At 43.4% G+C, this 27,777-nt stretch overlaps 1 protein-coding gene across 3 annotated transcripts; it reads left to right on the plus strand.

The window, feature by feature from the left end:
- Window positions 1-428: 428 nt before the first annotated feature.
- ZFYVE1 (zinc finger FYVE-type containing 1) lies at window positions 429-23,533 on the plus strand. Of its 3 annotated transcripts, none has more exons than XM_040558486.1 (12): window positions 429-584; window positions 1,250-2,122; window positions 11,816-12,320; window positions 14,208-14,422; window positions 16,554-16,660; window positions 17,620-17,728; window positions 18,301-18,398; window positions 18,506-18,623; window positions 18,992-19,162; window positions 19,977-20,157; window positions 20,660-20,773; window positions 21,845-23,533. In XM_040558486.1, the coding sequence occupies exons 2-12, from the start codon at window positions 1,625-1,627 to the stop codon at window positions 22,075-22,077; spliced, it is 2,349 nt and encodes a 782-aa protein (XP_040414420.1). In that variant the 5' UTR covers window positions 429-584; window positions 1,250-1,624; the 3' UTR covers window positions 22,078-23,533. The 3 variants fall into 3 exon arrangements, with proteins under 3 accessions (XP_040414420.1, XP_040414421.1, XP_040414419.1); XM_040558485.1 differs by lacking the exon at window positions 429-584 and adding an exon at window positions 750-912; XM_040558487.1 differs by lacking the exon at window positions 19,977-20,157 and having other exon boundaries at window positions 21,845-22,096.
- Window positions 23,534-27,777: the final 4,244 nt, after the last annotated feature.

Genomic DNA, 27,777 nt, shown 5'->3' on the forward strand with positions numbered 1-27,777 from the left:
GCTCACACATTGGCTGTAACTACCATCGTAAATAAATAAAAGAGAGGGTGCTGATAATTATAATGAATGGTGGCACTCCTTGCCAGGCCTTATTCTCAGCGAGCACCAGGCCCAGGCCAGCACGGCACCCAGCCCTCTCAGACAGACCAAATGGGCCTCCAAGGCCTAGAAATGGCCCCTCGATCGCTCTTCGAGAAGCGGAAAGGACGAGAGCTTTGCTCCCTGAGAAACGGCAGGGATGCGAGCTTTGCTGTGGGGTTTTGTCCCTCACACACCTGCTGGGGGCTATTTCCACCCCTCTGGGATTCCTTCCACCCAGGAGAGCCACCAGCTCGGGGTGGAGAACGAAAATAAGGCAAAGGGAGAATAAACATTTATTTAAATAATATTTATTTATTTATTTATTTATTTTCCTGGGGACAGAGAAAGGCGCGGAACCCCCCCCCCCCAGACCGGCCCCAAGATGTCGGCCCCCGCAGACTACAGCTCCCAGCGGGCCCCGCGACGACGAGCGCGCCTCGCCCCCGGACTACAACTCCCGGCGTGCCCGCGGCCCCGCCCGCCGCCGCCTTCCCGGCTCCGCGGTAAGCAAATAACCCCGGGGCGCCCAGCTGGGCCCGGCCGGCAGCGGCGGCAGCGGGCGGCGGAGCGGCCCCGGCCCGGCCCTGCACGGTCGGGCCCCGCGGGAGGAGAGCCGGGCCGGCCGCCGAGGCGGAGCGGAGCGGGGCGGAGGGAGCGGCGGCGGCCGGGCCCCGAGCCCTGAGTCACCCACCGGTGCCGGCAGCAGGGAGGGGCGGCGGGCGGCCGCCGGCCTGGGCACGGAGCCGGGCCCGGGGCCGCCTTTGTTGCGGCCGCCGCTCCGCCGGAGGTCAACGGCGGCTGCTGCTCCGCGCCGCCCGGCCGCGGCCCGAGGTGGGTGAGGGGGGAGTCGTGTGCCCGGGGTGGGGCACGGGGGAAAGGGGGACAGGGGAGAGGGGCCCGGCCGGGCGGGGCGGCTCGGCGCTGCCCCGAGGAGCGTGCGGCCAGAGCCGGTCCGGCTTACCCGGCGGAGCCCCTCGGAAATTCCCTGCAAGTAAACACCGCGAGCTCCGAAGGAGGAGCTTAGCCGCGGAGTGAAAGCGGAGAATTTTCTAGTATTGACACAATCCTGTGTGTGTGTGTGTGTGTGCACGCCTATAAGCACTCGTGTGCTTGTGATGCCTCTTTGCCTGCTGGGTTACCAACTGTCTCCGTCTGTTCCCTGCTTTAGGAAAATACGTGCCCTAAGCTGCTGAAGTACACCAGGCTGGTTTCTTCTCATCACTGAAAGCACATCACACAGCTGAGCAGAGAAGGATTGGATGCCGGCCTTGGGGTATAACAATAAGTGAAACCAGCCACATTGCTTAAGCTTCTGTGACAGAAAGAAAACTTCACCTGCGGCTAGCAAGGCTCTGTCAGGGAGGCAAGTCAGTGTGTAAACTTCACAGAGACATCTATTAATTATTTAAAATTCTGTATAGACAGAACTCCTGTTGTGTTTCTTTCTCCTGTGAAAAATACTAAATTTGCAACCAACTTTTACACATATCGCTAGTCAAAGCACAACCAGGAGGGAAAAACACTGCTTTAAAGAAATCTGAAGATGAGCGCCCACACACAAACTGCAGAGAAAGGGCAAAACACGACACTCCTGTGCCAGGAAAGCTATGTTTGCAGTGGGACAGATGAAGCAATCTTTGAGTGTGACGAGTGCAGGAGCCTACAGTGCCAGCGCTGTGAAGAAGAGCTGCATCAGCCGGAAAGGTTACGGAACCACGAACGGACCCGTATAAAACCTGGCCATGTCCCTTACTGTGACTCCTGCAAAGGTGCCAATGGGAATATAATGCATGCCAGCATGACGGGGTCAAGACAGATAGCAGCGGTGAGGTGCCAGGTGTGTAAAATCAACCTCTGTGTGGAGTGTCAGAAGAGAACACATGCTGGGGGGAACAGGAGGAAGCACCCTGTCACTGTGTACCATGCTGGCAAAGCCCAAGAGCAGGAAGAGGAGGAAGGGATGGATGAGGAGACCAAGAGAAGGAAGATGACAGAGAAAGTTGAGAGTTTCCTCTTGGTGGATGAAACTGAGGAGATTCAGGTAAGAACTGCTGTGGCCTGTTTGACAGGTGAGATCTTTAGTTTCTGCCTTAGTTTAACATATTACTGGGATGCATGATTGACACTTAAAGTGTAACTGACAGCAACAAATTGAGAATAGGGACTCTTAGCACTAAATAAGTATCTCGGGCCAAAAAGACACAGTGACTAAGACTGGCCTTGCTTACCAGTTCCTCAAAGGGCAGGTTCACTAAGACCTCTTGTGTGGTAAGAGCCTACTCCCAGAGGCTTGGTAAGTGAAGCTGGTGAAAGAATTGACTGTACTGAGACACGCACAACCGAGATAAGAGCTCAGTATACGGGATGCTGATCATTCCTGAACAAAGCTGAACTGAGAGGATTGCAGTAGGTATCCTGCAAATGGGAGTGCTGGCTGCCAATCTCCTACTGTATGACCAGGAGTGGGCACTGTACCAAGCAGTGCTAATGGGAAGACTAAAGCCCCCTGCTACCTTCCTTCACCACCAGTAAATCCATATGATTTTTTAGGAATAGGATAAAGTAGAAATAAGGGCTTTTTAAGGAATCGTGACCGTATGCCATCCAGGCCCTACAGACACCATGGTTATGCAGTGTTGCTAGTCACAGATATTGTTCCATGTTAGCATTCTACCAAAATAGGGGGACATAGGCCATCAATTTGGGATAGGTCTGCTGGTAATAATGATAGAAATACTTGCAGACCAGGAACAGCGTCTCAGGAGACTTGATTTTAGAGTCTAGCATGCAGTACATGCATTTATTTAACTTCTCTGCTGGCCTTTATATTTGGTAAGCATAAGCACTTCACAAATGTAAAAATATTCTGTGTATACAAAAGCAGCAACATGTGAAAGTCACAAAGCAGATTAGTTATCCAACTAAAAACTTGGTTTCATCATTGGGCTTCCAGTTTGCAGCTTTCATGTTAAATCTTATTCAGGAGATAGTGGAAGAAAATGTGTATCAACTGATGGCTCAATATCTGGTTGCCCTAATGTTACATATTCATGCTGCCAGTGGTAAAAAAGAGTTGTACAGAGGCAAAAGGGGAGAAAGGATGATGGTGACTGTGAACTATCATCACAGTTTCAGGTGTGGTAGCAGTACTAAATTTGTATGCTTCCCTTCAGCACACGTGTTGCCATGTAATGCATGGCAGATGCAACTATTGCTGTAAGATGCAGGCTCTTCAATAATCTTCACCTGACCACTAGAGCAAGCTCTGAAGTGTTTCAGAACATGGCTGTCATAGAAGGCTATTCACAAGCTGTGCCTGCATGTGTTTGTACAGTTTTAAGTTATTTTTATACTCTAGAATCTGTAAGCCTTATTGGGGCAGACTTTTGGCTCCCTCTTGCAAGCAAGTGCGTTACTATTTAAATATCATGGGCAATAAAGCCGGCTTCCTTATTGGGACTGTAGTGGTCCTTTATCAGATCATAACAATTTGATCTGAACACGGTTGGAAAAGCTCTCTGAAAATGATCTTTCCTCTTACAGAGAGCTTGAGTCAGAGTTCTTCCATCTCAAGTGATTTTTCTCTTCCTCATAGCTGACTACTTGCCTGACAACTCACAGTCAGTCTCAGAGCAGTTTGAGAGTTTTCAATTACAGTATGTTCTGGCAGCTGAAACTTAGAGTTCTTGCTATTATGGTGATATTTCTGCTAGTGAGCGTGAGAACCTTTATTTAGAGAGCATTGTCAGATTATGAGCTCTCAAGACATATTCTGTAGCATCTTTTGCTCTTGATAAATACTGAACAGACAATGCAGCTATAAGAAAGATTTTAAGTCTTTTGTGCTCATCATTAGCAAAATGATTTCTGATTACTTAGGAAGAAATCTTTAGTTCCTTATTTAAACAGACTCATTGTCCAAAAAAATACCAAAGCAGTAATAACCTGAAATGCGAAGATTCAGGGTTTGAGGGGGTTTGGCTTTTTAAGCTTGAGCAGCCAGGAGAAGGCTTAATCAGAGTTAGAGAGTGCAGCTATCCTTAAGCGTCTGTTTTCTGATCTTTGGAACTTGAAGATTGTTATCTTGGTTAGGAAATCAGAGAGAAAACTGCTGAATTGCTGTCAGTGGCACATTCAGCCCTACCAATATTAAATGCTAGTCCTACAAAATTAGGCAGAACAGATTATGCTGCTGAACAAAAGTTATGGATCAAGATGCTTGCTGATGTATACAGGCTTGCTAACGTCTGACTTGGAAGTAGTACAATGAGATGGGAATATGGGACAAAGACTTTTTTATTATCACGTGAAACTTGGAGTTGTTCAGCTTGTGTGGTTGTTGTGTGCCATCTCATAATTCCTGTTGGCTTCAGGAGCTGGTAGTTCTGAAGCTCAAGGATGTTTATAGTGTGTAAGCAACAGCAGCTACCTTCAAATCCAGAAGCAGTGTAGCTTCATCCATAAGGAACTGTGCCTCAGCAAATTAGTTTAGCTGAGAGGTGGAGATTCTTAGCTTGGGCTCAGCACTGCACTGTTACAGCTATGGTAATTCTGAAATCTTCATAATTGTCTTTATGCTATGTGCTGGCCTGCTCAGAGCTAGCTTGGAGCTTTTTGCCCTTTGCAGACATAACCAACCATAAGCTCAAAAAGCTGAGGACTTAGGCTTGTTTCAGATTTTCTTGGAGTTAGGAAAGGTCCCATTTTAAGCCACCACTTGTACAGCAGTTGTTTGTAGAGAACCAACAGCAGCTTAAGCTCATCCCCGTGAAATGCAGGCTTCTCTGTGATGTTCATCATTGCAGCACTGTATCTGAGCACCTCAAAAAGAGGTTATTTCATATTAAGAAAATGCTGCTAAAGGTTAAATCCAAGCTCACACTGCAAGGCTGTGGAAGAAACAGAGAGAGAGGTTGTTCCTCAGGGAGGTCCAACTGCTGCTATCTCACGTACCAAATAGCATGATGTCTTGTGACTTAGTCCCCAGCCATCCTGACCTACTCCACCGACTTTTTTCCTTCACTTCTTCCAGGACTGAAAAAATAAAAATAAAAAATCTTGCTGGTGTTTTACAAGCTGGCATCACCTGAAGTTTAGACCCCATTCTAGGTCCTTTTTCTCAGGCTATGTTATAGTTTTACAGTTTTTCTTTGCACATTAAACTTTTGCCTTGTCTATCAGCTATTATTGTTCTTGATAACAGTAGCGTTTGTTTGTTAAATGGTTTTGATATATTTGTCTTAGTTGCTTATCTCTACTCAGAATGATGTTGCAGGGATTATTTCCTCAGCCAGTTGCTCTGGTCTTGTCACTGCTGTCATTAATCTTCCACATCTCTTCTTTGTCATGGTAGGCCAAAACCCAAAACTGTCGTCTTTTGTTATGTATGTAAATCCCCCAGCTGAATCTCCTGATCTTGTTCTGAGAAGGTGTCAGCTTTCCTTTCCTACCTCAAACCTGCTGAATTTCCAAAGAAGCACCATTGTACTATCACTAGTGCTGCCCCTTGCATGTGCAAGACACTTCTCTTAGGAATTTAGAGAACAATTCATTGGTCTCATTAAAACTCTCCTTTACTCTTGGATCTGTTAAGAAAAACATACCAAAACACACCAGTGAAAGCACGACTAGGGTTGGGATAGTTGGTTCGAGTCCTGATACTCTCTCACTCTCTCTCGAATTTTTCCATTGGTCTGTATCTGTCTTTGCATTTTCATGTACTTAATGTTTATTCAGTTTGTAAAACAGCAGCCATCTTTGCTTGGTTGTTACACAACCTTTGCAGTGGAGTGGAGAGTTATCCATCAGTTATACGGTGAACTCTATTTACTATTACTTCTGAGGTAGGGGAGAAATGCTTAACAAGGCATCACAATTTGATATTGTTATCTTGGGGACCAGATGTTGAGGGTTACCACAGGATCAGAACTCCGCTTTAGTGGCATCAGTGGCTTCTGTGATAACACTTTGTCCAAAGCTGTAATTGAGGACTTAACACTTAGAATCTATGCAAGGGGAGGAAGTCTTTCACTTACCCCAGCAGACAGGGAAAATGCTTGATAGTTACAAGTCTGTCTTCGAATTCACTGATATTTGACCAGAAACTTTCTCTGTCACAAGAAATTATCCATTCTCTGGGTTTCAAAGAAAAATAAAAATGAACTGACTTTGTAGCTTGTCTTACCAGGGAGACAGGAAGAAAATAAAGGTTGTTTTTTTTTTCCTCTGAAGCTAGTCACTGTACAAAAATGAATGTCCCAAGCAGTATAATTTAATTTGGGAGAGAGAAGCATACATTTATTTCTGTGTCTCCACTGTGATACCCACTATGATCTGTTTTTCGTTAGTTAGCAGGGCTTTTTTTTGTTTTGCCAATAGACATCTCCATTTCCTAAACCCAGCCCCATTCCTTGAGTTCTTTTTATTCCTGATAGCAGGGTTAGATATCTAAAGGATTATTAAGCTCTTCCGCTCAGCCAGTACTGAGCAGGATCTATGTATATACTGCTCCACAGCCAGTTGATGACTGAGACTGACCCACTGCCTTTATTGAAATGTAGACCACTTGATGCAATAAGCAGCCTCTAACAGTGTAACAGTCCACATGTCCTCCTCTGTCACCTCTTTTTAAAAGTTACATGCACGGAGTGATAACTCTTCAGGAGTGGTAGCTGCTTTGCTTTTGTCACTTCTGCTGTAAGCCTGATGAAAGTGCTGTGGTTTTTTCTTTATTACCTGCTGACTTGAGCTTGGCCAAAGTCTAGGGATGAGAGAAGGGAGAGTCACTAGGAATGCTTTTTCTAATTAAATATTTCTGTGGGTCAATGCTAGCTAATGCATGTCTTCTAAGAGAAGATCGCAATCTCTTAAATTTCATTGCTTGCCTCTGTAGTTTAAAAAAAATAAAGGCATTTGTCTAACAAATACTACTAGTTTCTATGACACTCTTGCTTGACTTGGTGTTGGGAGAATGTTTTTGTTTTGTGCTTTTTCTACTGCCTCCTGTGAATTTTGTGGGATTTTATTTCATATCCCTGTAGCCTGAAGAGTTGCAGCTGGTATATTTTCTATGGATATAAAGGAGGAGGAAGAAATGTTGAAACATCCAAGGTTTTTTTAGGTCAGTGTGGTCTGTTGGATCAGAGTTTGTAATTTCTGTCCCTGATTTCTGTTGCTGTACTGTTGATGAGTTTTCCTCCTCTTTGTGCTTCAGAGAGGTTTTCTTGCCAAAGTACTTTGCTGTCTTACACTCCAGGACTATTTTTCTTACTACTTTGCTAGTTTTGAGTATTCTTCCCATCCTACTCTGTTACCAATTTTGCAGTTCCCTCTCCTACAATTCAGTGCACTGGTTTTCTGTCCTTAGAATAAAGTAGCAGGACAACTATACTTGCATATGCCTTGAAGTCTCTGTTAGTTTTGAGATCTTGCAAAAGGAAGAGGGGAAAATGTAATTCTTCAGCTAGCAAACAGGTTAGGGAGGTGTCTAGTCTTCGGCTTTCAGCAATCTCATTCAGCTCGGTTGTCATCTACAAGGGTGGATTATCTGCTAATAAAAATATTTCAGTCAATATTGTCTCTTGGGTTAGGGAGGGCTCAAAGTAGATTACCTCCCATCCACCTATGTTGTGTTCCACCCCTCCCAGTGTATTCTGTCTTATAGCCTTTGAAATAGGGTCTATCCCCCTAGCTAGGGTTGATAAACAGGATTCAACTCTTATCTCTTTGTCTCTTTCAGGAAAGAGTTTTATAAATGATAGATGTGGGCTTCCCCTGTGGGGAGCCTCTATCCTTTGCTGCAGGGACCTCTTCCAGCCTGAATTAGTCTAGGATCGTACTGGAAACAGGGTTTGAGTCAAGACAGTCTAAGGCGCTTCTCATGCCTCTACTGATCTTTCATAGGAAACATCAGTAGATTCCCCACAGGGAGCCACACAGTCCTTTTTCTCACTTGGTAGCAAGAAGCATTTGGGAATATCAGCAAAGGTTTCTCTGAGGCAGAAGTGGGTTGTTTCCAGCAGCTTTTTTAATAGCGTTGTCACACCTGAGTTTCTGGGATAAGCCAGCTGTGCTCCTTTGCATTCCCTTGGAGTTATGTCTGTGCACAGTGGCTGTGTACATTGTGATACAAAACATCAGATATTGTGGTGTTCTGGTTGTCAGACAAGTCTAGTGACTCATACATTTAATGATTAATATAATATCTTTATTTCTTGATTGCAGAAAATGTATTTTTGTTATTAAAACCACTGTTAAAATTAGGTTAAGCGAAGAGTAAGATTTCAAAATACACCAACAAAAGTACCAACATAACTCACAATGACGGTGTAAGACTAACAAATGAAAGCACTCTGAGGAATCCTATGCCAAGCACTTTGTTTTTTTTTTTCAGCTGTTGTCGTCATGGCACAGCTCTAGCTTTGTGCACCACTTCCATGAATGCTAGCCAGCCTTGAAGGTTTCATGGATAGTTTTAAAAGAAGAAAACTGTGGTTAAAAAATGTCTGATTCACTTAATGTGTTTGTTTTGCCTGGAGGCAAAGTTAAAGTTGTATGAGTACAGCTCGTTGGAAACTCCATTCTGTTTTATGGGGTTTGTTTCTAAGCTTTTAATATGTTATTGTTTGAATAACATTGTTTCCAAGAAATTCATAGGCAGGAATGTCATTTTTATCAGTTCTTGTTTCTAGACTTTTCCTAAACAATTCTACTTTTATTATGGCTTGGATCTGGGTAACTTGTTATGTTAGGTATGGTACGTTTCAGAGTATGAGTGACAAGGAGGCTGGACATCTACATGCATTCCACAGCAGTGTGGTATGAGTTTTTGTGTCCTCTTTAGAGAGGACTCTAGCTGTAAAGCTTTTAGTTCTTCCTGCTGAAAGCCTCCACCTTCAGTTCAGCTCAACTCAAGTGGAATGACTGACTGTATGGAGGGGTGCATGACAATTGCTAACAGAAATGTAGTTTAAAATGGAAAATTAGGCTAGTCAGGATTCTAACCTACAGTGGAATAAAAACTATTCTTCTAGATGAAATTCTTTTTCTGAGATCTATAACAAAAGTGTAAATGAGTCTCTGATACTAGAAATGACAAAATACTTCAGGGAAATAGAGGAGGAGCTGGAGAAATATGCCTCTTAGGGAAGATTCATTCTTAATCATCACTGCTATGTGATTTAAGGAAGGTTTCATATGTGCCCTTTGCTATTCATGTCGGAGATGTGGAGCTCTTGGACAGCATGGGAGCGTACAAGGCGAAACGTGAATCCTTTGCATGTGCAGCAGAAGGTGGTACCAAACAAACTGCTTTAGAGATGGGGGGGAAGAAGCAGGACATGAGCCCCAAGTGGTTTAGTGCTTCAGCACACTTATTACTCCCAGCCTGTCTTTAACTGTCTTAAATAAACTTGGTTGAGGGAAGTAAATTTGGCTACTGATAGAGGGGTTGTTGTGGATGGTTCTTTGAGTTTGTCATCCCTGTGCTCAGAAGCAGTTAAAGAAGATAAATGCACAAGAGCAAGGAACACTTCACGAGCTACAAGTATCCTCAACAAAAGGAACGTTTATCAACCTGGGAAGCTCAGCCTGGGACAAATTCAGCTGCAGTGGAATTTGTATGAGCTGACTCCTGTTTCTCACTGGTGGGAATGCACTGCAGAGCTACCCTTATCCCTGTGTTCCCTGTTGTCCTTTGTATCTTCTGCCAATACTGACGCAGCCCCTTGCAGATGCTCTCCCAAACTGATACCAGAATATGAAGCAGTGCTGCTTAAACGATCTTAGTTATTAGCTGCTCTGTCTACACTTGAGCAACTGTTTGATACTTCCTTGCACTGTCAAGAGTGCATAACTGGAGTGATTAGGTCTGATCAGGCACTTACTTTGACAAAGAGTCTGCTGCTACCCTTATGGTAAGAAGTTTGGGAGGCAGTAGAATAAAGAAAAACAATCTGGAGAAAAAAATCATTTTCCTTTTTGTTTACATACGTGCAACATCATTATGTAATCAGTGGCTGCTATCCCATGAACCAAGAACTTGCTTTCACCTCCAGAGGCACTAACTGAAACTGAGTCTGTCATCTAAACTACCTTCCTGACAACAAACTGATAATCACAACTACCAGAAAGGCAGACCCTTTCTTGTGCGCACAGATCTTGAGTGTGTCTTGACGGTCTCCCACAAACGATTCTGTTGAAAGCATTCTGATTTCTATATTTCCTGTTTTTCTCCGCACTGTGAGGCTGCCTTGAATGCTTTGAGCCTGCGAGTAGGTACTGCAGCCCCACAGTCCCCAGCCTTTCTTTCTGAGCACTGTTCCCAACCACATCCCGGAGCACTGGCTATTTATTTTCCTTCCAAGTCTGGAGACTGATGATAGATTTGACCAGTGAGACTGGATGAGCCTTAAACTAATTTACTGATCTAAGAATAAACTTGTTCGAAGAAGTCATTTGCTACCTCATGGCCTCTCTGGATCTTGTATCCTGAGACCTGCCAGCGGTGCTTGCTGGGGAGCAGAGGGTGAATAGCCAAGCTGCCTTGAGCCGCCGAGGGGCAGGCGAAAGGGAAAGGAAGCCCCCTTCCTTTTTGGCTTCAGGGATTCTGCAAGGAGGGGATCGTGGTGGAGGGAGTGGATTTAATTCTCAAAAAGTGTCTGTCCTGTTTTTCTCTGTCACATAACGTCTGGGGTAAGAGCTTGTTGGGAGACAGAAAACCAAGTGATAAGCAACCGTAACCAGAAGCATGAAACATTTGATAGCCAAGGCTGCGTTCTGCAAGGAAAGCAAGATAGGCTGTCATGCAGAGCCCTTCCCTGTTGCATTGCTTGGTATCTGTTCCCTGTTGCTCTCGGATCTGAACAGAAAATGCCCTATTCTCTATTCTAAATAGCATGATGCTTGTCACTTAATCTATGTGAAGCCAAAGAAAGGTGATCTGCTGAAGGTTGTTACTGTCTTTTGGCTGTGTGTGTTTGTTTTGGGGGGGGAAGTTGTTTTTGTTGTTGTGTGCGGTGTTTTTTTGTTCTTTAAATGAAAGCACGATACAGTAAATTATGAAATGAATCATTGAGGTTGTTGTGGCACTTCTGTAAAAGACAGTTTGATCTTCTTCAGTCACCTGACTTCAGCGCATAACTTGGCTACTTGCATTTTCTTCTCTGTCCCCTGAGGTGCGCCAGGACAGGCTGTGTCTGACTGCCCCTTGCTGTGGGATGGATGCACCATTGCTGGAGAGAGGAGCCTTTCTCTGAGCAAACACGTGCTCAGACCCTGTGCATGATGCAAGTTAAGGTGACAAAAGCACTCACCTGTTTTGCACTTGAGTTCAGAGACTTGCCAGGGAGACCAATGCTACTGAGAGTGTCTGCCACACTCCAAGTAGCTGTTCTGGCAGACATGAGTAGGGTTTTGCGCTCTTCTCTAAAACAGATTGCCTCTGTGAATTGGGTAACATTATAGAAGAGATTTCACTGGACAGATAATCACAGTGAGGTATCGCTTCCAAAAACAGCTACGTGATGGACCAGCCTGCATCCCATTGACGTGTATGTGTTAGAAAGCTGCTTTCTAATATTTTGCTTTGGACTTCTTGGTGCTTCAAAAACTTATTGCAAAATCTGAACAGGAAGTTATTGCTCTCATTAATCTTATGAATCCTGAAACCAGCTGTGTTCTGAGTTGTCTACTCCAGTTGCATAGTTATATTATTATTTTTTTCTTTTTCCTCAAGGTAAGGAATGAGGAAGAATTTATCAAGAAACTGGACTGCAGTCCTGACCAGCATCTAAAAGTGGTGTCCATCTTTGGGAACACGGGGGATGGCAAGTCTCACACCCTTAACCACACTTTTTTCTATGGTCGAGAAGTCTTCAAGACATCTCCAGCACAAGAGTCCTGCACAGTCGGAGTCTGGGCAGCATATGACCCTGTCCGTAAAGTGGTGGTGATCGACACAGAGGGCCTCCTGGGGGCCACTGTGAACCTCAGCCAGAGAACGCGGCTGCTGCTGAAGGTCCTGGCCATCTCTGACCTTGTCATCTACCGTACTCGTGCTGACAGGCTCCACAACGATCTCTTCAAATTCCTTGGTGATGCCTCGGAGGCTTATTTAAAACATTTCACTAAGGAACTAAAAGCTACTACAGCCCGATGCGGCCTAGATGTTCCTTTGTCAACTTTGGGTCCAGGTGTCATCATCTTCCACGAGACTGTGTACACCAAGCTACTGGGCTCTGGTAAGTAGGCAGTAAAAGCTGCTCACTGATGTGTAACTGCTGTCTACAGGTTATCAGGCTGCATTGAATATTCAGTGTTCTTTGCTGTTGTGTAAAAGATGTGGTTTGAGTTTTGCTCTCGCTTGTTCCAGTCTGTGAGCCAGGCTGTGGAAGGAGCAAAGCATTCCCTGATGGTGGTCTGACTACTCTAGATCAGCTGGAATGATCCTCTTAGCCAGCTGAGTGTTGGCACTGAGTGGTCACCATGGGAGTTGTGCCAGCCTTAGGGAGGGTCACTGTACAGGATGATGAGTATGGGCGATATGGTAGACGAAGGTGAAAACTGAGACACCATGGGATTTTGGCAGGGGTATAGAGAGTCCTGTTGCAAAAAAAGAGAGGGGGGAGGAGGCGAGAAGCAAAGCAAAACAAACAAAAAACAGAAACAGAATATACGTAGAAACTAGGAAGAGCAAGAATAGTGAAACTTGTGAACATCAATACTCACAGTACCCTCAACCTATTCTTCTAATTTCTGCAGACCTGATTGTTCTGAGGCTGGTGTGAGGTTGGGACTGAGACTGGGGGGGAACAGGGCTGACACTGCTTTTCTCTGCACCCAGGTTTGATGCAGACAAAGCAGCGGGCCTGGCACAGTATTATTACCATCACTTCCAGTGTTCTTCGCCAATGCTTTTAACTTGGCTCATGTCATACTGGATTATGCGTATTTAAATTGTGTGGTTTATTTGCACATCTGAGTGAAATGCACTGTCCTATGGAAGTCAAGGCAAATTTTGTTTTTGGCTATACAGGATGTAAATTTCTTTCCTGGCCCTGTTTTTTCCATGCTTCAAAAGGCATGATGAAATCTTCCTTCATTCTGTCAGATTCTTTGATGAGCAAAAGCCCTAATGAATGGACTGCAATAAGTAAGGTTCAGTCCTGCCCTCCATGTAATACCACGGTAGCACCCTGTTGGCCCGTATTTTCATTTTTTGCCTTTCTAATGGGTGAGGTCTTGAGCTAATAGAACTTGGCATTCTTTATGCTGTTTATTAGAGTGCCTTCTTAATTACTTTTAACTTACCTGCCATGACAGTTCCTTTTCTTCCATAGCAATTTGCTGATTAGCAATGGAGAGTTTCCTATAGCTGTTGAAATTTGCTATTTCAGCAAGTCAGATTGTGACCCACAATGATACTGGCGCCTGTGTGCAAAATCAGGGTAGTAAAAAAATCTGTTTTATGATCCCTTCTGATCATGGTATGAATAGGGAAGAAACCTTTTAGCACGTGGATTTGCATCAAGTTGCAATCACCCTTCTTGGGAGGTAATTGTGAGATGAGTGTATTTGTGTAGTTTTAGGGCAGGGAAGAAGAGGCCTGTGTTATTCTGAAATGTACGTGAAATTCTGAAATGTACGTGGCCAGTTAAAGTGCTTCACTTTGTACAAGGCATTAACAGACTCGGTCTTCCTTGCTACAGAGCTGGCATGCAGAGTAAGCAGCCCATGTAAGGTTTGTGTCCTCCACTTATCAGGTGCTAGGACAGCTATACCAAGTTCTGGTCTGGTGAGAAGAGCTAGCGTGTTGACATGGAGTTGCCTTATGTTATAAATTGTTTTTATATTTCCAACCCTACATGTTTCCAGCTTTACCTGTGGATTTGCAGTCACTACAAAACTTGGTATTAGGATCTAAAGCTGCATAACAAGAAAAACCCCACAGACTGCTCTTGGAAAAAGTTTTTATTTCCTTGCTTGTGAAATGTAATGATAGCTGCATTTTGGATGTATTAGAAGAATTAAGAAAACTAGCACAGAGTGGCATATGAAAGCAGTGTGCAATTTAAATATTATTTTAAACCATCAGTTGTTTATATACTTCCTGATACTCTTACATACAGATCATCCTTCAGAGGTTCCTGAGAAGCTCATTCAGGATCGCTTTCGGAAGCTAAGCTGTTTTCCTGAGGCTTTCAGCTCAATCCACTACAAGGGAACAAGGACATACAATCCTCCAACAGATTTCTCTGGACTTAGGCGAGCTGTAGAGCAGCAGCTGGAGAACAATACAACTCGGTCACCTAGACAGCCTGGGGTTATCTACAAAGCACTAAAGGTAAGTCCTCTGGTTTGGAGATCAGTTCAGTACAATCTGTTACTAGCAACTATCAATTCTGGCTAACTAAGCTGGAGCAAGTGAACCAGTGAACAGAATTGCAGATATATGGAAATAAATCAAGTTTTGGCAAAGACAATGGTTTTGTGTAACAACTGGGTAAGCTGGATAATTTTTACTTTAAAAAAGGAGACAAAAAAAACAACCTTAACAGATATTGCAAGGTCAAGAAAAGTTGAAGAGCAAAACAGAACAAAAAAAAGTGAGTTGGGAAGAAACTGACTGGGGAAGAAAAAATAATGAATGCTGTGAGTGGTGAGCACTTGATGACAGTGATTTACAAACAGGAGGCCCCTCAGTGCAAGGGGAGGGAATGCAAAAGACTTGGAGGTAGTTCATGGTTGGCAAACCTGACATTGAGCATAGTGTAGCCAAAGGGCTATGAGGTGAAAAGGAGGAAAGAGATGTGTTGGTAGCTAGGGAACCAGATGGGATCAAGCCAAATGATGTATCATTTCAGAGGTGCAGCATCAGATCAGAAGGTTGATGAAAAGGAATTGGTGGAGAGAGCAGCTGGTGATTTATTTTTTTTTAAGGTTCACCTCACCAGAATGTCAGAGGGATTTTCAGGTCTTAAAAATTTGCAGTCCATCCTCTGAGTTTCTATGCATTGCTTACCACTACCTGATTAGCAGCGTGTTTTCATTGGCCTGGAAAAACATCTGTCTCACTACGGGAGCAGGAAGCAGGGACTTATTTACAGAAGGTGGCAGTGTTAGCAGCCTTTCTTGATGTTGGTCACAGCCACTGGAACAGAGGACTCCAGCTGCTCTGTATTTGGGGTAACTGAAGCCCAGAAGAAGGTGTCAGGGTAGCGGGTACACAGTTCCTTGCACTGGGAGCAGACAGGTAGCATGGGAGAAACAGCTGGAGTGGTTAATTCAGGTTTAATTTCCACACACTTACCACAGTAATTAAGTAAGGAAGTTGTAGATACAGCTACTACTATACATCAGCTCACCTCCAGTAAGGTGGTTGCTGTGTTCAGATCACTACTGGATACAAACTAACATTTTAGCTTCTCTTGCTGGGGACTTAGGGCTTGCTAGGCAACTTTGTCTATCCCATGTGCCTTCTGAATCCATTGGCCAGTATCAGTCAAGCTTGAAAGATATGTTAAAGATAATTTCCTTGGAGCTCTGTGAAATCAGATTTTTTTGTAGACATCTTAACTGAGAGAAGCTGTGGTGAGAGATATCTGTATGTGTGTGCATATGCACTGTCAATCCCTGTCAGACAGCAGAGATGTTTCCTCCCCCCGCCTGTCCTGGAAGGGAAAAGGAAGGAGGAGACAAAGGTAGTAATTATAGTTAGTTCAACTGCAGGAAGAGTTTCAGATAGACCTCATGTCTTCAAAGATCTCCATCAAAAAAAAGTGCTTTGTTTCAGAGGTTACCAATCTAATTGTTTTTACCATAACACCGCAAAAAACTGAAAAAGTTAAGTGTGCCAGGGTTAAGGGCTGAATTGATCTAAGAACAGATGCTCCCAGGAAAGGGAACAAAACCCTTTGTCTCAGGCTTGCAGTTTCACCAGCGTAGAGAAGAACAATTGTTCACACAGCCAGAGGAACACTTGGCAGCACTTCCTGAATGAGGGGCAAAGAATGTGTCCTTGTGTACTGTGTGAAATGGCTCTTCAACCCTCCTTCTAGAGGTTTCCAGAATACAACCCTCTCTTAGCTAAGGAGGCAATGGACACAAACTGAAACACAGGGTTTCATCTGAACATCAGGAAACCTCACCTTTTCACTGTGAGGGTGACTGAGCACAGGTTGCCTAAAGAGATTCAACCACCTGTTTCTGCTGTAAAATTCGAGGCGGGGCAGGAGGAGAGGAGAAAAGTAAGTATCTTACAAGCATTCAGGTCATTTCCATACAAGTGCAAGATTGTCTGTCTTACTTAGTTTCTAATCTTTGTCTTGGTTTCCAGGTTTGCAAGATGCTGTTTGTTAGTTGTGTGTCCTCTTTCTGCCTCTGGTTCCAGAAGAGGAACCCATGCTTTTGCTTGGAAAAGCTTTCATAAAATGTCTGCGTTGCGCTCAGTTAATTCATTCTTTTCTGTTTCCCAGGCTCTAAGTGACCGGTTTAGTGGGGAGATCCCTGATGACCAGATGGCTCACAGCTCTTTCTTTCCAGATGAATATTTCACATGTTCCTCTGTGTGCCTCAGTTGTGGGTAAGTGGATGAGAAACGTACCCTCATCTTTCTAGAAGTTAGTGCTGCTCTGGTCTACAGCAGTAAAACAAAGTTTTTGTGATGTCTTGACACCTGACATCTATCATCAGGTAGTACTTCCAGGCAGAATTTTCTTGAAATTAGACTCCTATGTGGAATTGGATGGCTGTTATTATCATGTCCCAGCTAGATATGTGGCCTTTGCCCACTCTATTTTTGTGTACTGCTGTGAATCTGTTCTGCCCATATCCTTTCCCTGGATGGTTCATGAATAACTTGGCTGAGAATTGCAGACAGGGCTAGAAGAAGGGAATGTCTAAGGAAATCCCCTGAAGTCTTTTATGATGATATCTACCTGCTGTTTTTATTACATAAGCAGTACTAAAGCACATGTTATGGGCCCGGACTGTGCCCTGTGACTAGTTCCAAGAAGAACCCCAGGTTTGATTAGAGCTTGGTTTGTAGCTCTGTGGGAAGAGCCCAGAGATTGAGCCTGCAAGTGCTCTGAGTCTGTGAAGTACTATAGCAGCAGGATGTTAGGGCTGATTATGCTTCTGCAAACGTTCTCTCCCAAATACGCTGTAGTGCTATGTTCATGCTCTTTCATGTTCGTTAGAAAATTCCTATGAGCTTCTTGGAAAGGCTGCACTGTTAACGCTGTTCTGGTAAATTTCCAAGCTTGGTTAGTCCTACTTAAAATTTTCTGTGAAATTGAAATTGGCTACAGTGATCACTTCCTACACTGAGTTGTTTTGTAGTGCTGCTTTGTGCTATGAAACAGCTGCTACAACTCTTTCCAAAGAGCCTGCCTTTCAGTAATAGGTGACATCATTGCTTTATGTACAGTTGTTGGGGTTAGAACGCCTACACAAATGCAAGATAGTAACATAAATGAACTCTTAGTGACATCTGTCCCATATCTAACAGTACCAGCTCATGGCTTGCTTTTGCGTACTCAGGTGTGGCTGTAAGAAGAGCATGAATCATGCGAAGGAAGGAGTTCCTCATGAATCCAAAAGTCGATGCAGATATTCTCACCAGTATGATAACAGAGTCTATACTTGCAAGGTGAGTAGAGACACACAAGGACAAGATCTGAAGAATGAAGAAGGAAAGGATGGCCCAATGAATGAGGAATATCACAGGCATGTGCCTGTTTTGTTGCTTTTTTCCCAAATGGGAGAGGTGCTCTAGCCTTTGCAAGAAAAATTAATCCCTGTTGAACTTATATTTTTTGATTGGAGATGTCCTCTCCACTATGGGCTGTGTGTCACTTGCTAGCTAAACTGTGAGCTCAGCTGCTCTTAACTTGGCTGATGTTGACTTTCTACATACTGGATGCAGTTACTCTCTGTACTTGCCTATGCCTATTGCTTGATATTAGCTGACTTTTCTATGGGGTGTGTGCAGGAGACAGGAACATTTTCAGCCACTGTCATGGTATTCAGTATGGTAGAAATATTTACCAGATGTAATTATTGGTAGTGGTTTCTTTATTTGGTTTTGATGAGTGGCTTCTTTGCTGTGGAGACCACTGTATGCCAATTGCATGCTTTATGTCACCAAACAGCTGCGAGACCTGGAGCCTGGGATTCCCAAGAATGTGTTTTTAATTGATCCTTTGTGTTACTGTGTTATAGGCCTGTTATGAACGAGGGATGGAGGTCAGTGTGGTGCCAAAAACCTCTGCTTCCACTGACTCCCCTTGGCTGGGCCTTGCCAAATACGCTTGGTCAGGGTGAGTACTGCAGCTAAGATCTTTGTTCTGTTCTCTATTGCTTCTAGTGTTCTGGACTTCCAGCATCTCGCTGAGGCAACCTGTCTTCCTTTAATCCTCTCTTGCAGATATGTGATTGAGTGCCCCAACTGTGGGGTGGTGTACCGCAGCCGACAGTACTGGTTTGGCAACCAAGATCCTGTGAACACTGTGGTGAGGACAGAAATTGAGCACGTCTGGCCAGGGGTAAGTCTGGTTGCTGGATAGTCCTTGTGTATGTGTGCATCCACACAAGAGTGTCTATTATTCTGGACATTGATGGAGAAAATGGGTTGACTTTGATTTGAGCAGGTCCCCTGTCTGCTGTTTAAAAGAACTTTTGCAAGGGCTTTTGGTCATCTTTTGGCTTTCTTAAACTGGCAATTCAGCCATTTCATGAAATCTTTCTGTGAATATTACACCACTGAAAGCTACCCCTGTGTTTCAAAGTAGGGCTGGTGAAATTTAACAGTTTAACAAGTTTAACGAAGAGCAGTGGGGTTACAGAACAATTTGCTTTTGAAAAATCAGGTTTTCCTGTTTTTATTCTCAAATGAATGCCCGTTTTATTTCAGACTGATGGATTTCTGAAAGACAACAACAATGCAGCCCAGCGTTTGTTGGATGGCATGAATTTCATGGCGCAATCAGTATCTGAACTTAGCCTGGGACCCACAAAAGCTGTGACCTCCTGGTTGACGGACCAGATCGCCCCAGCCTACTGGAGACCCAACTCTCAGATCCTGGTAAATAGCTGCTACTGTACTTCCATACTGTAGAGAAAAGCTTTGCATAGCTAAAAATCTTTCCTCACCCTTTAAGTAATATAGGATTTTGCAGACTCTAAATGCTTCTTGTTTTATTGCAGCAAGCCTTTCTCCTACAATTTTGACAAAGCTGGGTGGTTTTCAGCTTTTCCCATTCTTGACTTAGTGTAAGAATGAACAGAGACTCTGCCCAGCCCTGCCAAATAGACTGTTCCCTCCCTGCTTCTTGTTACCTCTTCTCCCAGCAGTATCACCACTGAAAATCCTGGTTTCCATGAACTTGCTCTTAGAAGCAAAGAATCTACATCTTATGTCTGGTTTCTGTGGTTGATAGTAGTATTTTTATAGGTACAGAGATTTAACTCTGGTTTCATACCAGATGCCAAAATCTAGACCCAACAATTGAACTAGAAAAGAATTCCATATGTCTTGATGGAAACAGATACTTCTTTAGGGAAAGCAGCCTTCTGAAATCTTAAACCCCACCAGGACCAAATACCCACCATTCAGTCCTGCATGATGTGGCTGTAATTATTGGTGATTGGGACTGAAGGGATCACAGCAATCCATTGGCTTAACCCCCGTATTTGTGTATAGTTATATACACACCTACCTGAGTCACTTCCTTGGGGTGAAGGTATGGGGGTGGTATCACCCAAGTCTCAGGTGTAACTATAGTTTTCACAATCTCAGTCTGAGTGATGCCAGCCTGGAATTCTGCTCTATTTTTCTGCTATGAGACCATTAAGGAAGATCGAGCTAACAGTTTTTCTTTCTACGTTGTCCTGATCAGAGTTGTAATAAGTGCAACACGCCTTTTAAAGATAATGACACTAAACATCACTGCCGGGCCTGTGGAGAGGGCTTCTGTGATGGCTGTTCTTCCAAGACCCGTCCTGTGCCTGAGCGAGGCTGGGGACCAGCACCAGTGCGCGTGTGTGACAACTGCTATGAAAACAGGGGCATCCAGTTAGGTAATTTCGAGTTGACTGTGACAGAATTATCCCTGGGTAATAGTCTGAAGTCTTTGTCCTTGGCTCCTGGATCGCAACCATTCCCACTGGGTGTAGACAGCAATGTTCAAGTTGGGCTTCAGTTTAGAGTTTTTTTTCTAGTGAAGCTCAAGAGCTTGATATTTTTTGGCAGGAAGATTGCAATGAGCTAACAGATATCTGACTCCCTGGATTATTTTCTAATTGGATCTCTACTTTTTTTCCCAACACCTGTTGGTGGTGTGGAGCTGGCATCAGAGCAGGGATGCTGCTGTTTCAGCAACCTTTGTTTTGTCCTTTATTTCTGAAATGAAGTGAAAACCCTGCAATTGAAGATTGGGGACGTGGGAGATAAAGGCTGAGGAGAGGTCCCAATCTGTCTTTTGGGTTTGCTGCTTTTGGGTTTTTACTAATGCAAAAAAATAGATTTGGCAGAAATTGTACTGGAAATAGGTGTTGAGTCCTTAACTCTTGTGTCATGCAGATGTGGCTGAGCTGCCTTCAGACGAAGAAGGGGGGACGCTTATTGCCAGGAAGGTGGGGGAAGCTGTACAGAACACTCTTGGAGCAGTGGTGACAGCCATGGACATTCCCTTAGGTGAGCTGTGCTCTCTTTTGATGGATTTGTCTAGAGGTGTTTTTGATTTCACAGGGCAGAACTTCTGACTGAACTTCAAGAGGTGGTACGACAGACTGTTAACTCCACTATGATGCCACTTGAGAGTTCTAGAGCCCCCTGCAGCTGATGTTTCCTCTTCATTTTCAGCATGCTATTTTTGTACTCCGTATTTTCTACCTGTTCCTCAAACTTGTGTGCACCAAACTGCAAGTAGTTCATGCTGCCCTGATGCATCACTTCAGTGACCTACCAGTTGAAGATCCCTCAGGACTGGCCGATTAGAAAGCATTTTGTCAGGCTTGGTTTTCTCCCAGAGATGCTGAGTGCATTTGAGTATGTTCATGGAGACTGCTGGCACTTGGTACTTCTGCAAGGAAAGGCTGAGAATCTGAAGTTGTCCAAGTTGGTTTTGATGGAAAACGATCAGTAATGTCATCTTTAATGGTGAGCTTAGTACAGGGAAAGGTTGCTGCTCTTTCATGTGCTGGGTAGTAGTTCAGGTATGTCAGCAAACGCTTTGTGTCTGAATCTTCTGTTGTTGGAGCTGAACTCCTCATTGCTCAGATCATTGTTTTGTTGCTTTGCCTACAGTGTGTCCCACCACCACCTCTGTGGGCTGTTTGTTGCCCAACTTAATGAAAGGAAGAATAAATCTCTTCCTCAGTTCAGTGTTCCTGAATGTTTGGCTTGGTGACTGTGTTTTCTTGGCCACAGCTGAAACTGAAGGTGGGGAAGAGCAACTGTCTCATCATACTCACCTTCTGGAAGAGTATGAGTAAGGGAAGATGCCCCAATTTAAACAATCTGTTCCTTTGACGAGGGGCAGAATGTGGGAGAAAGTCATTACCCATTTCATCCATTCTGTCAGTCTGTTACACTGAAGTATTGTCAGAAGGTTGTCTTCCCCTTAATGGCAGTGTTACGGCTTGCAGTGTGTGAGGCCTTCCACCTTTGGAGGAATTTTGAAGGAATGTAGACGTTCTTGACATGCTTGTTTTCACAAATTTTCTTCTCCATCTTTCTCCCCCTGCCCCATCACTTCCCCCATAGGTCTGGTAAAAGATGCTGCCCGACCTGCATACTGGGTACCAGACCATGAAATCCTGCACTGCCACAACTGCCGGAAGGAATTCAGCATCAAGCTCTCCAAACACCACTGTCGGGCCTGTGGCCAGGGATTCTGTGACGAGTGCTCACATGACCGCAGAGCGGTTCCTTCTCGTGGATGGGATCACCCAGTCCGAGTTTGCTTTAACTGCAATAAAAAGCCTGGTGACCTTTAACCCCAGGCTCTTCTCCAAATCTTTGCAATTCCTTATGTTCTCAGGGTTACAAATGAAAATATCTGGTCTCCCTTTCACCTCTTAACCTGTTGCAGCCAGAGTGCATGTTTCCAGTTTCTGGCCTCCTCTCGTGTTATATCCATCTTGGAACGCTGGGAATGAGCTTAAGTTCAGCCTTGAGGTTTTAATTTCAAATTAACTGGAGAAGGGAGGGAACTCCCTTGTAAATGAGTGAACCAAAATCCAGTGTATTTTAGTCCAATTTAAGTATATATATATCTCTATATATATATATCTATGTATAATTCAGTATATTAAGAATGCAGGTGGCTAGTGAAGCATTGAGTATTCCTAGTTCAAATGATGGATAGTGTTGTTCTTTGCTATGTTGGATCAGACTTATGGCCTTCTGATTCTTCTTTTGGAACGTCTCGCTGATCACGATGTCCTGTGAGGAAGGTTTGGACTCTGTGCTGCCAGGAAACGACAGGCCTCTCCAGTGTCAGTAATGTGAATTACACCTGGTAATTCGAGCAGCCCTGCATCTGGAGGTGCCATACTTCTGGCCATGGAAGATTAAACTCAGATTCTTTAGCAAGTTTGTTTGAACTGTGATATGAACGGTGGTCTTGCAGTGCAAGAGGTATTAAGTTGAAATAACCCCCCTGGGAGAGACCAGTAGAGTTTTTAAAGGTAAAGCAAATCATGGCACAAGGCAAAGCATTCCGAGTTTGCCATTTCAAGTTCAATACCAGATCAAAAGGTAACAACAGGGTCTTCATCTCCCTGGCAATGTTCTCATGTACTCAGGTTTTTTTCAGCTTCCTTTGCCAGCTTGTTGCAATTAAAAGTTTTGTCCAGAGCAGAACAAGAGGACAAGTTATGTAGGCAATTCTGAGATAAGTTTGAGTTGCTTGGGTTGTGATGACTTTTCTTTTCTCCCACTTTTTAAGTGATCCCTGAGTGTATGGAGCCTCTGTGTTCTCAGACGTGGTTGCGTAGAAACTGCACAGATTTGACGTATCTTTTTTTTTCTAATAATAAGAACTTTCAAATCCACCTGGAAAATGGGAACCTTTCTTCTTTGCTCCTAGCAACTGGCATTCACTGGACTTCATCCTTTTATTAAAGGACTGCATTGAATTCATTGATTTATTTTTTTTTATTATCAAAACCACCACTTAACCTAACTAATACTGCCTTGTACTGTGGACTTGTAGTTCCAGTTGTAAGAAGAGACCATTGTGGATTGAACTGCCTAAAATTCTCCCTTGTTGGCTTACATAGACAAGAATTCTTCCACAACAGGAGACTTGTCTCCTCTTGGAGTTTGATGCAATGTCCTGAAACTGTGGTATTTTTTTCCCCAGCTTATTAAATGTGCTCTTGTGTAGATGGGTGCCCAAGACCCTGTTTTAGGACTGTATTATTAAATTAACTACTATAAAAGACTTTATCTTCTGAGCAAGTGTACCGACTTTTTCCTTGTAACATGTAGTTCTCACTTGGTTTCTGAAAGAACACACAAAGCGATTGCCCCTTCGCAACTACATCCAGCCTGCACATGGAAGTAGACTTGGAAGACATTCCAGGATACCTTCTGTTCTGGCCGAGTTTGCTGGGGACTATCTCATGTTTTTATACGCAAAGTCTGCCATAAACTGACAGTTGCCCAAGGGTGGGCATGAGCAGGTAGAAATCCTCTCTTAAAAGACATTCTGCACATCCAGCATAACTCTGTGCTTCAATGTCTTTTTATTTTTTTAACAGGTGAGCAATGTGTTCTTGGTTTGTAGGCTGTACCCTGTGTGCTGTTTATGCATGAGGCTTTACTATCATGTTAATGCACAAAGAAAACAGCCATGACATTCCTTGTATAAAATCTTTGGCATCTGTTTAAACACCTTGTCTGACTTTTTTCTTGTCACAGACATATTTACTACGAAGTCCAAGTGAAAATATTGTCTAAACATTTTTAGTGTATATGCTACCTTTAGTAATTTAGCAGCCTGCTGGTATGCAGAGTCCACTCTTGATTTATTATCCTGGAGCTGATTCTTTTACACTGTTGCTTGATGAAACACAATCTTATTTTGTGCTTAACCTGCGGCAGGCTTGGCATTACTTTTTCCAGACAATGTTGAGAGGATTACGTGGGTTCTTTGTTTCCCAGAATGAGGGAAAAAATTATCTCTGAGGCTTAAGTTCACTGCAGTTTTCTGTAGACAAGAGTTTTTCCTTATTCTGCTTGTATTGGGTGCTATGAGTACACAAAGTATAGAATATGGGTATTGAATGGATTGGTTATTTAAGGGGGATAGATGCATGTTTTTGCAGAGCCCAGTGCTACCTGGTGCTGACATGTTAGGGTTATCAGGATTTTATTTGGGGATAAAAAAAAGGCTTTAAACAATGTCTTTGGATAGAAAACACAGGAAACTTAAATAAAGGAAATAGAAATCCTGGAGGGGGGAAAATTCACTAAAGCAACATCATGTGTTTAGAGTGGGACTGAGCCTGAAGACAAAGATTAATAGCAGCAGTAGAAACCTGTGACAGTTTTATTCCTGAACTCTTAGGAGAGAGGCTTTGCTTGCAGAGGTATTGGTAGCATTTAGCCAGAGTGAGTCTTTGCAAAATCTGTCTGCACGTAACAGCAACCTTTTTGGAGCTCTGCAGAAGCCCAGACTGAGTGTTTCGTAATGCCAGCACAGTGTTATGAGACAGATCTGACACTTTAATGCAACTGCTGGGTGAGATGTGAAGACTGTTAGCTAGATTTAGCAAGATGCAACCAAGGAATGAAATTCTAATGCTGGAAAAAAGGTTTTGTTTATTTACCGAGGGTGGGGGGCTGTTTTCCAGGAAACTTCTAGAAGATCATTGTGCATCTTACTGAAGACAAATTAATGACATACCATTAAATTTCTATCAGTCAAGATGGCAGCATGTCATTTGGATCAACTGGAGTTCACTGCAGTGTTAATATATCAGTAGTTAAAATGAGCGCACTGTCTTGGTAAGATAATGATTTCTCTTGGTAAGATAATGATTTCACTTGGTCTGAGATGTGGCATGATATAAGTGTGTTCTGAGTTAGTGAGCGAGACAGTTTGATGTAAATCTATTGCCAGAAAAGTACTGTCAAATCGATCATTGGTAGATCCAGCATCTGCACCTCTTCTGACTAGAAATTGCGCTGAGAAAACACAAAAAATATGAGTCATGTGAATTACCTGATGTGCAGAATCCTCCCCAAAGCACTCCACAGCGAAAAACTAATTCCTAAACACTGCAAAATAAATCTAGATTTGTAGAGGAAGAAGTGTCTGATATGACTGCTCTGATGGATTTGTTCCCATTATGGGTGCCTATGGCAATTTGGCAGAAAGATTCCCCTTCAAACAGGTGGTGTGTGTTTTCTTCTCCTCTGAAGCAGACATATACGAGCTTCATATAGATGTGCACATTTCAGTTCCTCTCTACCCAAAACCTTTGGGCCAAACTTGACTTAAATGCACACCAGGTACACCTGACATTTGCAGCTAGGGAAACAGATGGTTGAACGGCAGAGCTGTAACATGTAGCTATTGCCAAGGGTTTGCACAAGGGAAACTGCCTTTGTCTTTCACCTTTTTTTTTTCCCCTCTAAATATTTACCTTCTGTTGGTTTTCCTGCTTATTTGTTCTCCTGCCCAGTTCCTCACAGGTGAAGTTGTACTTGCAGAAGTTTGCCAGTGTATCTATCACGTATGCTCCCCTTTGTGTCACTTCTCGGTTAGACCTTTGCTCATGTTCTGGAAAACACGACAACATCACTAGCTTTTGATGTCAACAAGGGGTTTTGTTGAAATAAAACCTCATCGTGTTACATCTGCCTGGCATGTATGCAAGATGCCTGGCACATATGCAAGATGCCTGTCTGCTGTGACTCTGCTGAGAAATTCACTGGTTCCCTCATTGCTTTGGGGAACCTGGGCTTTAGCATTGCAGAAGTCTGGCTTCCCACCTGCTCGTACAGACTGTGCTCTTTTTTTTTTTTTTTTTGTCCCTTTGCCTTCCAGCAGAGCCAGCCATAAGCAGGTTTCAGTACTACAGTCTCACTTAGATTTTGCAGCCTCTTGTTTTCATGTTTTGTTGTCGACTGCTGTTTTCAGTCACTGTAGCGCCACATATTGTGGCTTTGTCCTTGCATTTAATTTGCCGCTGATGGCTGTAATAGAAGTTGGCACTAACAGATACATCTTTGCCAGTAATTTGAGAACAGAGAGTGATTTGGACAAGCGATAGAGCTGTCTGTTTTTTGTTCCCTGCTGCTTCAGCTGAGCACTTTTTCTTGGTAAAGCAATGTCAACACGTATATTCTGTGGGAACAGCACATAGTAGTATGTCATAGAACATTTTTGTTCATAGTGCTGGCACAGCAACCATGAAATCAAGACAATGCCAAAATAAATAAAACTTACTACGGGGGCTTTGAAAATGATCAGTATGGTATGACAATAAGAAAGCCACTGTAGTATCAGAATGACAACTAGTCCATTATTGAAAGGCAAAATTAAAATGCATTCAGCTTTTTAACTTCACTTATATTGTGTAGCAATATGGATAAAAGGGTGTGTGTGTATGCACATATATATGCACACGTGTATGTATATGCAAATCCTCACATAGGGAATGCCTCAACTGCAGTATTATAGAAATTCTAATACAAGAATGTTCAGAGTTTGAAACTGACTTCTGACATTTTGACATACAGGCTAAATCTTTCTGGTTCTGCTTAAAAGGCACTTTTACAGCAGAACTGGGGAGAAGCAGTGGTGTATGTATGATAAGGTACAGATGACTTGTCAAGAAAGCATCAGAACGCTTCACAGCTACAGTGGTATTAATAGAACTGCAGATACAAAAGCAGTTGTTTGAACAAGAAACGGCAGATGATCTTGATTATATTTTCAGGCCTTACTTAAAGTCGTTTATCTGCTTTGTGCCTTTGCTTCCATTTTTGAAAAGTGAAGCCAGTTTTTAAGATGCTTTAAGCTCTCTGGACAACTATCTTTCAACCTCCAGCTACTCTCCCCAGAAATCGCTGTCTAGAAAGTTCATTGGGTTGCTATGGACTGCTCGATCCACCTCATGGAGATACTCACGTGTAAGGCAGTATGTGCAGGCAGTCACCTGCAGCTCAAGTGTTGGGGATCCAGTCTGAACCGTTTACTGCCAAATGACAACTTTTCTGAAAGCTGCTGCTATAAGGGGACATCTAGAGATTATGTACCATTCCAGTTTAAAATCACACCTTCTTGCAACAAAATACTTAATTTCATGGTATTGTTAGAATAGGTCACAGCTAAGCTCAGAATGTAAAAATGCCAGAGTGAAATTGTGACTGATTTGCTTTTTTTGATGTCTTAAGTTCAGTATTCATCAGGCTGGTAAAGGAGGAATAGCCAAGAAGCCATATATTGCAGTAAATCAAGGGTAACAGGAGGACAATCCTTCACCACCACCACCACAGAAGAATGAAAGTGAATCCCCTCCCTGCTTTAGACACTTTAACAGCTGGAAACTTAAACTTGTATAGGTTTATGTCTAAGCACCATGCATGACCTACAAGCTGTCATTTTAGAAAAGTCTTTTTAAAGGGTGCAGAGAGATGACAATAGGAACAATGACAAGGCTGAGACACTGGCTTCTGAA

This window comes from Cygnus olor, chromosome 5, assembly GCF_009769625.2.
Source record: "Cygnus olor isolate bCygOlo1 chromosome 5, bCygOlo1.pri.v2, whole genome shotgun sequence".
In the NCBI taxonomy this organism is placed as follows: Eukaryota; Metazoa; Chordata; class Aves; order Anseriformes; family Anatidae; genus Cygnus; species Cygnus olor.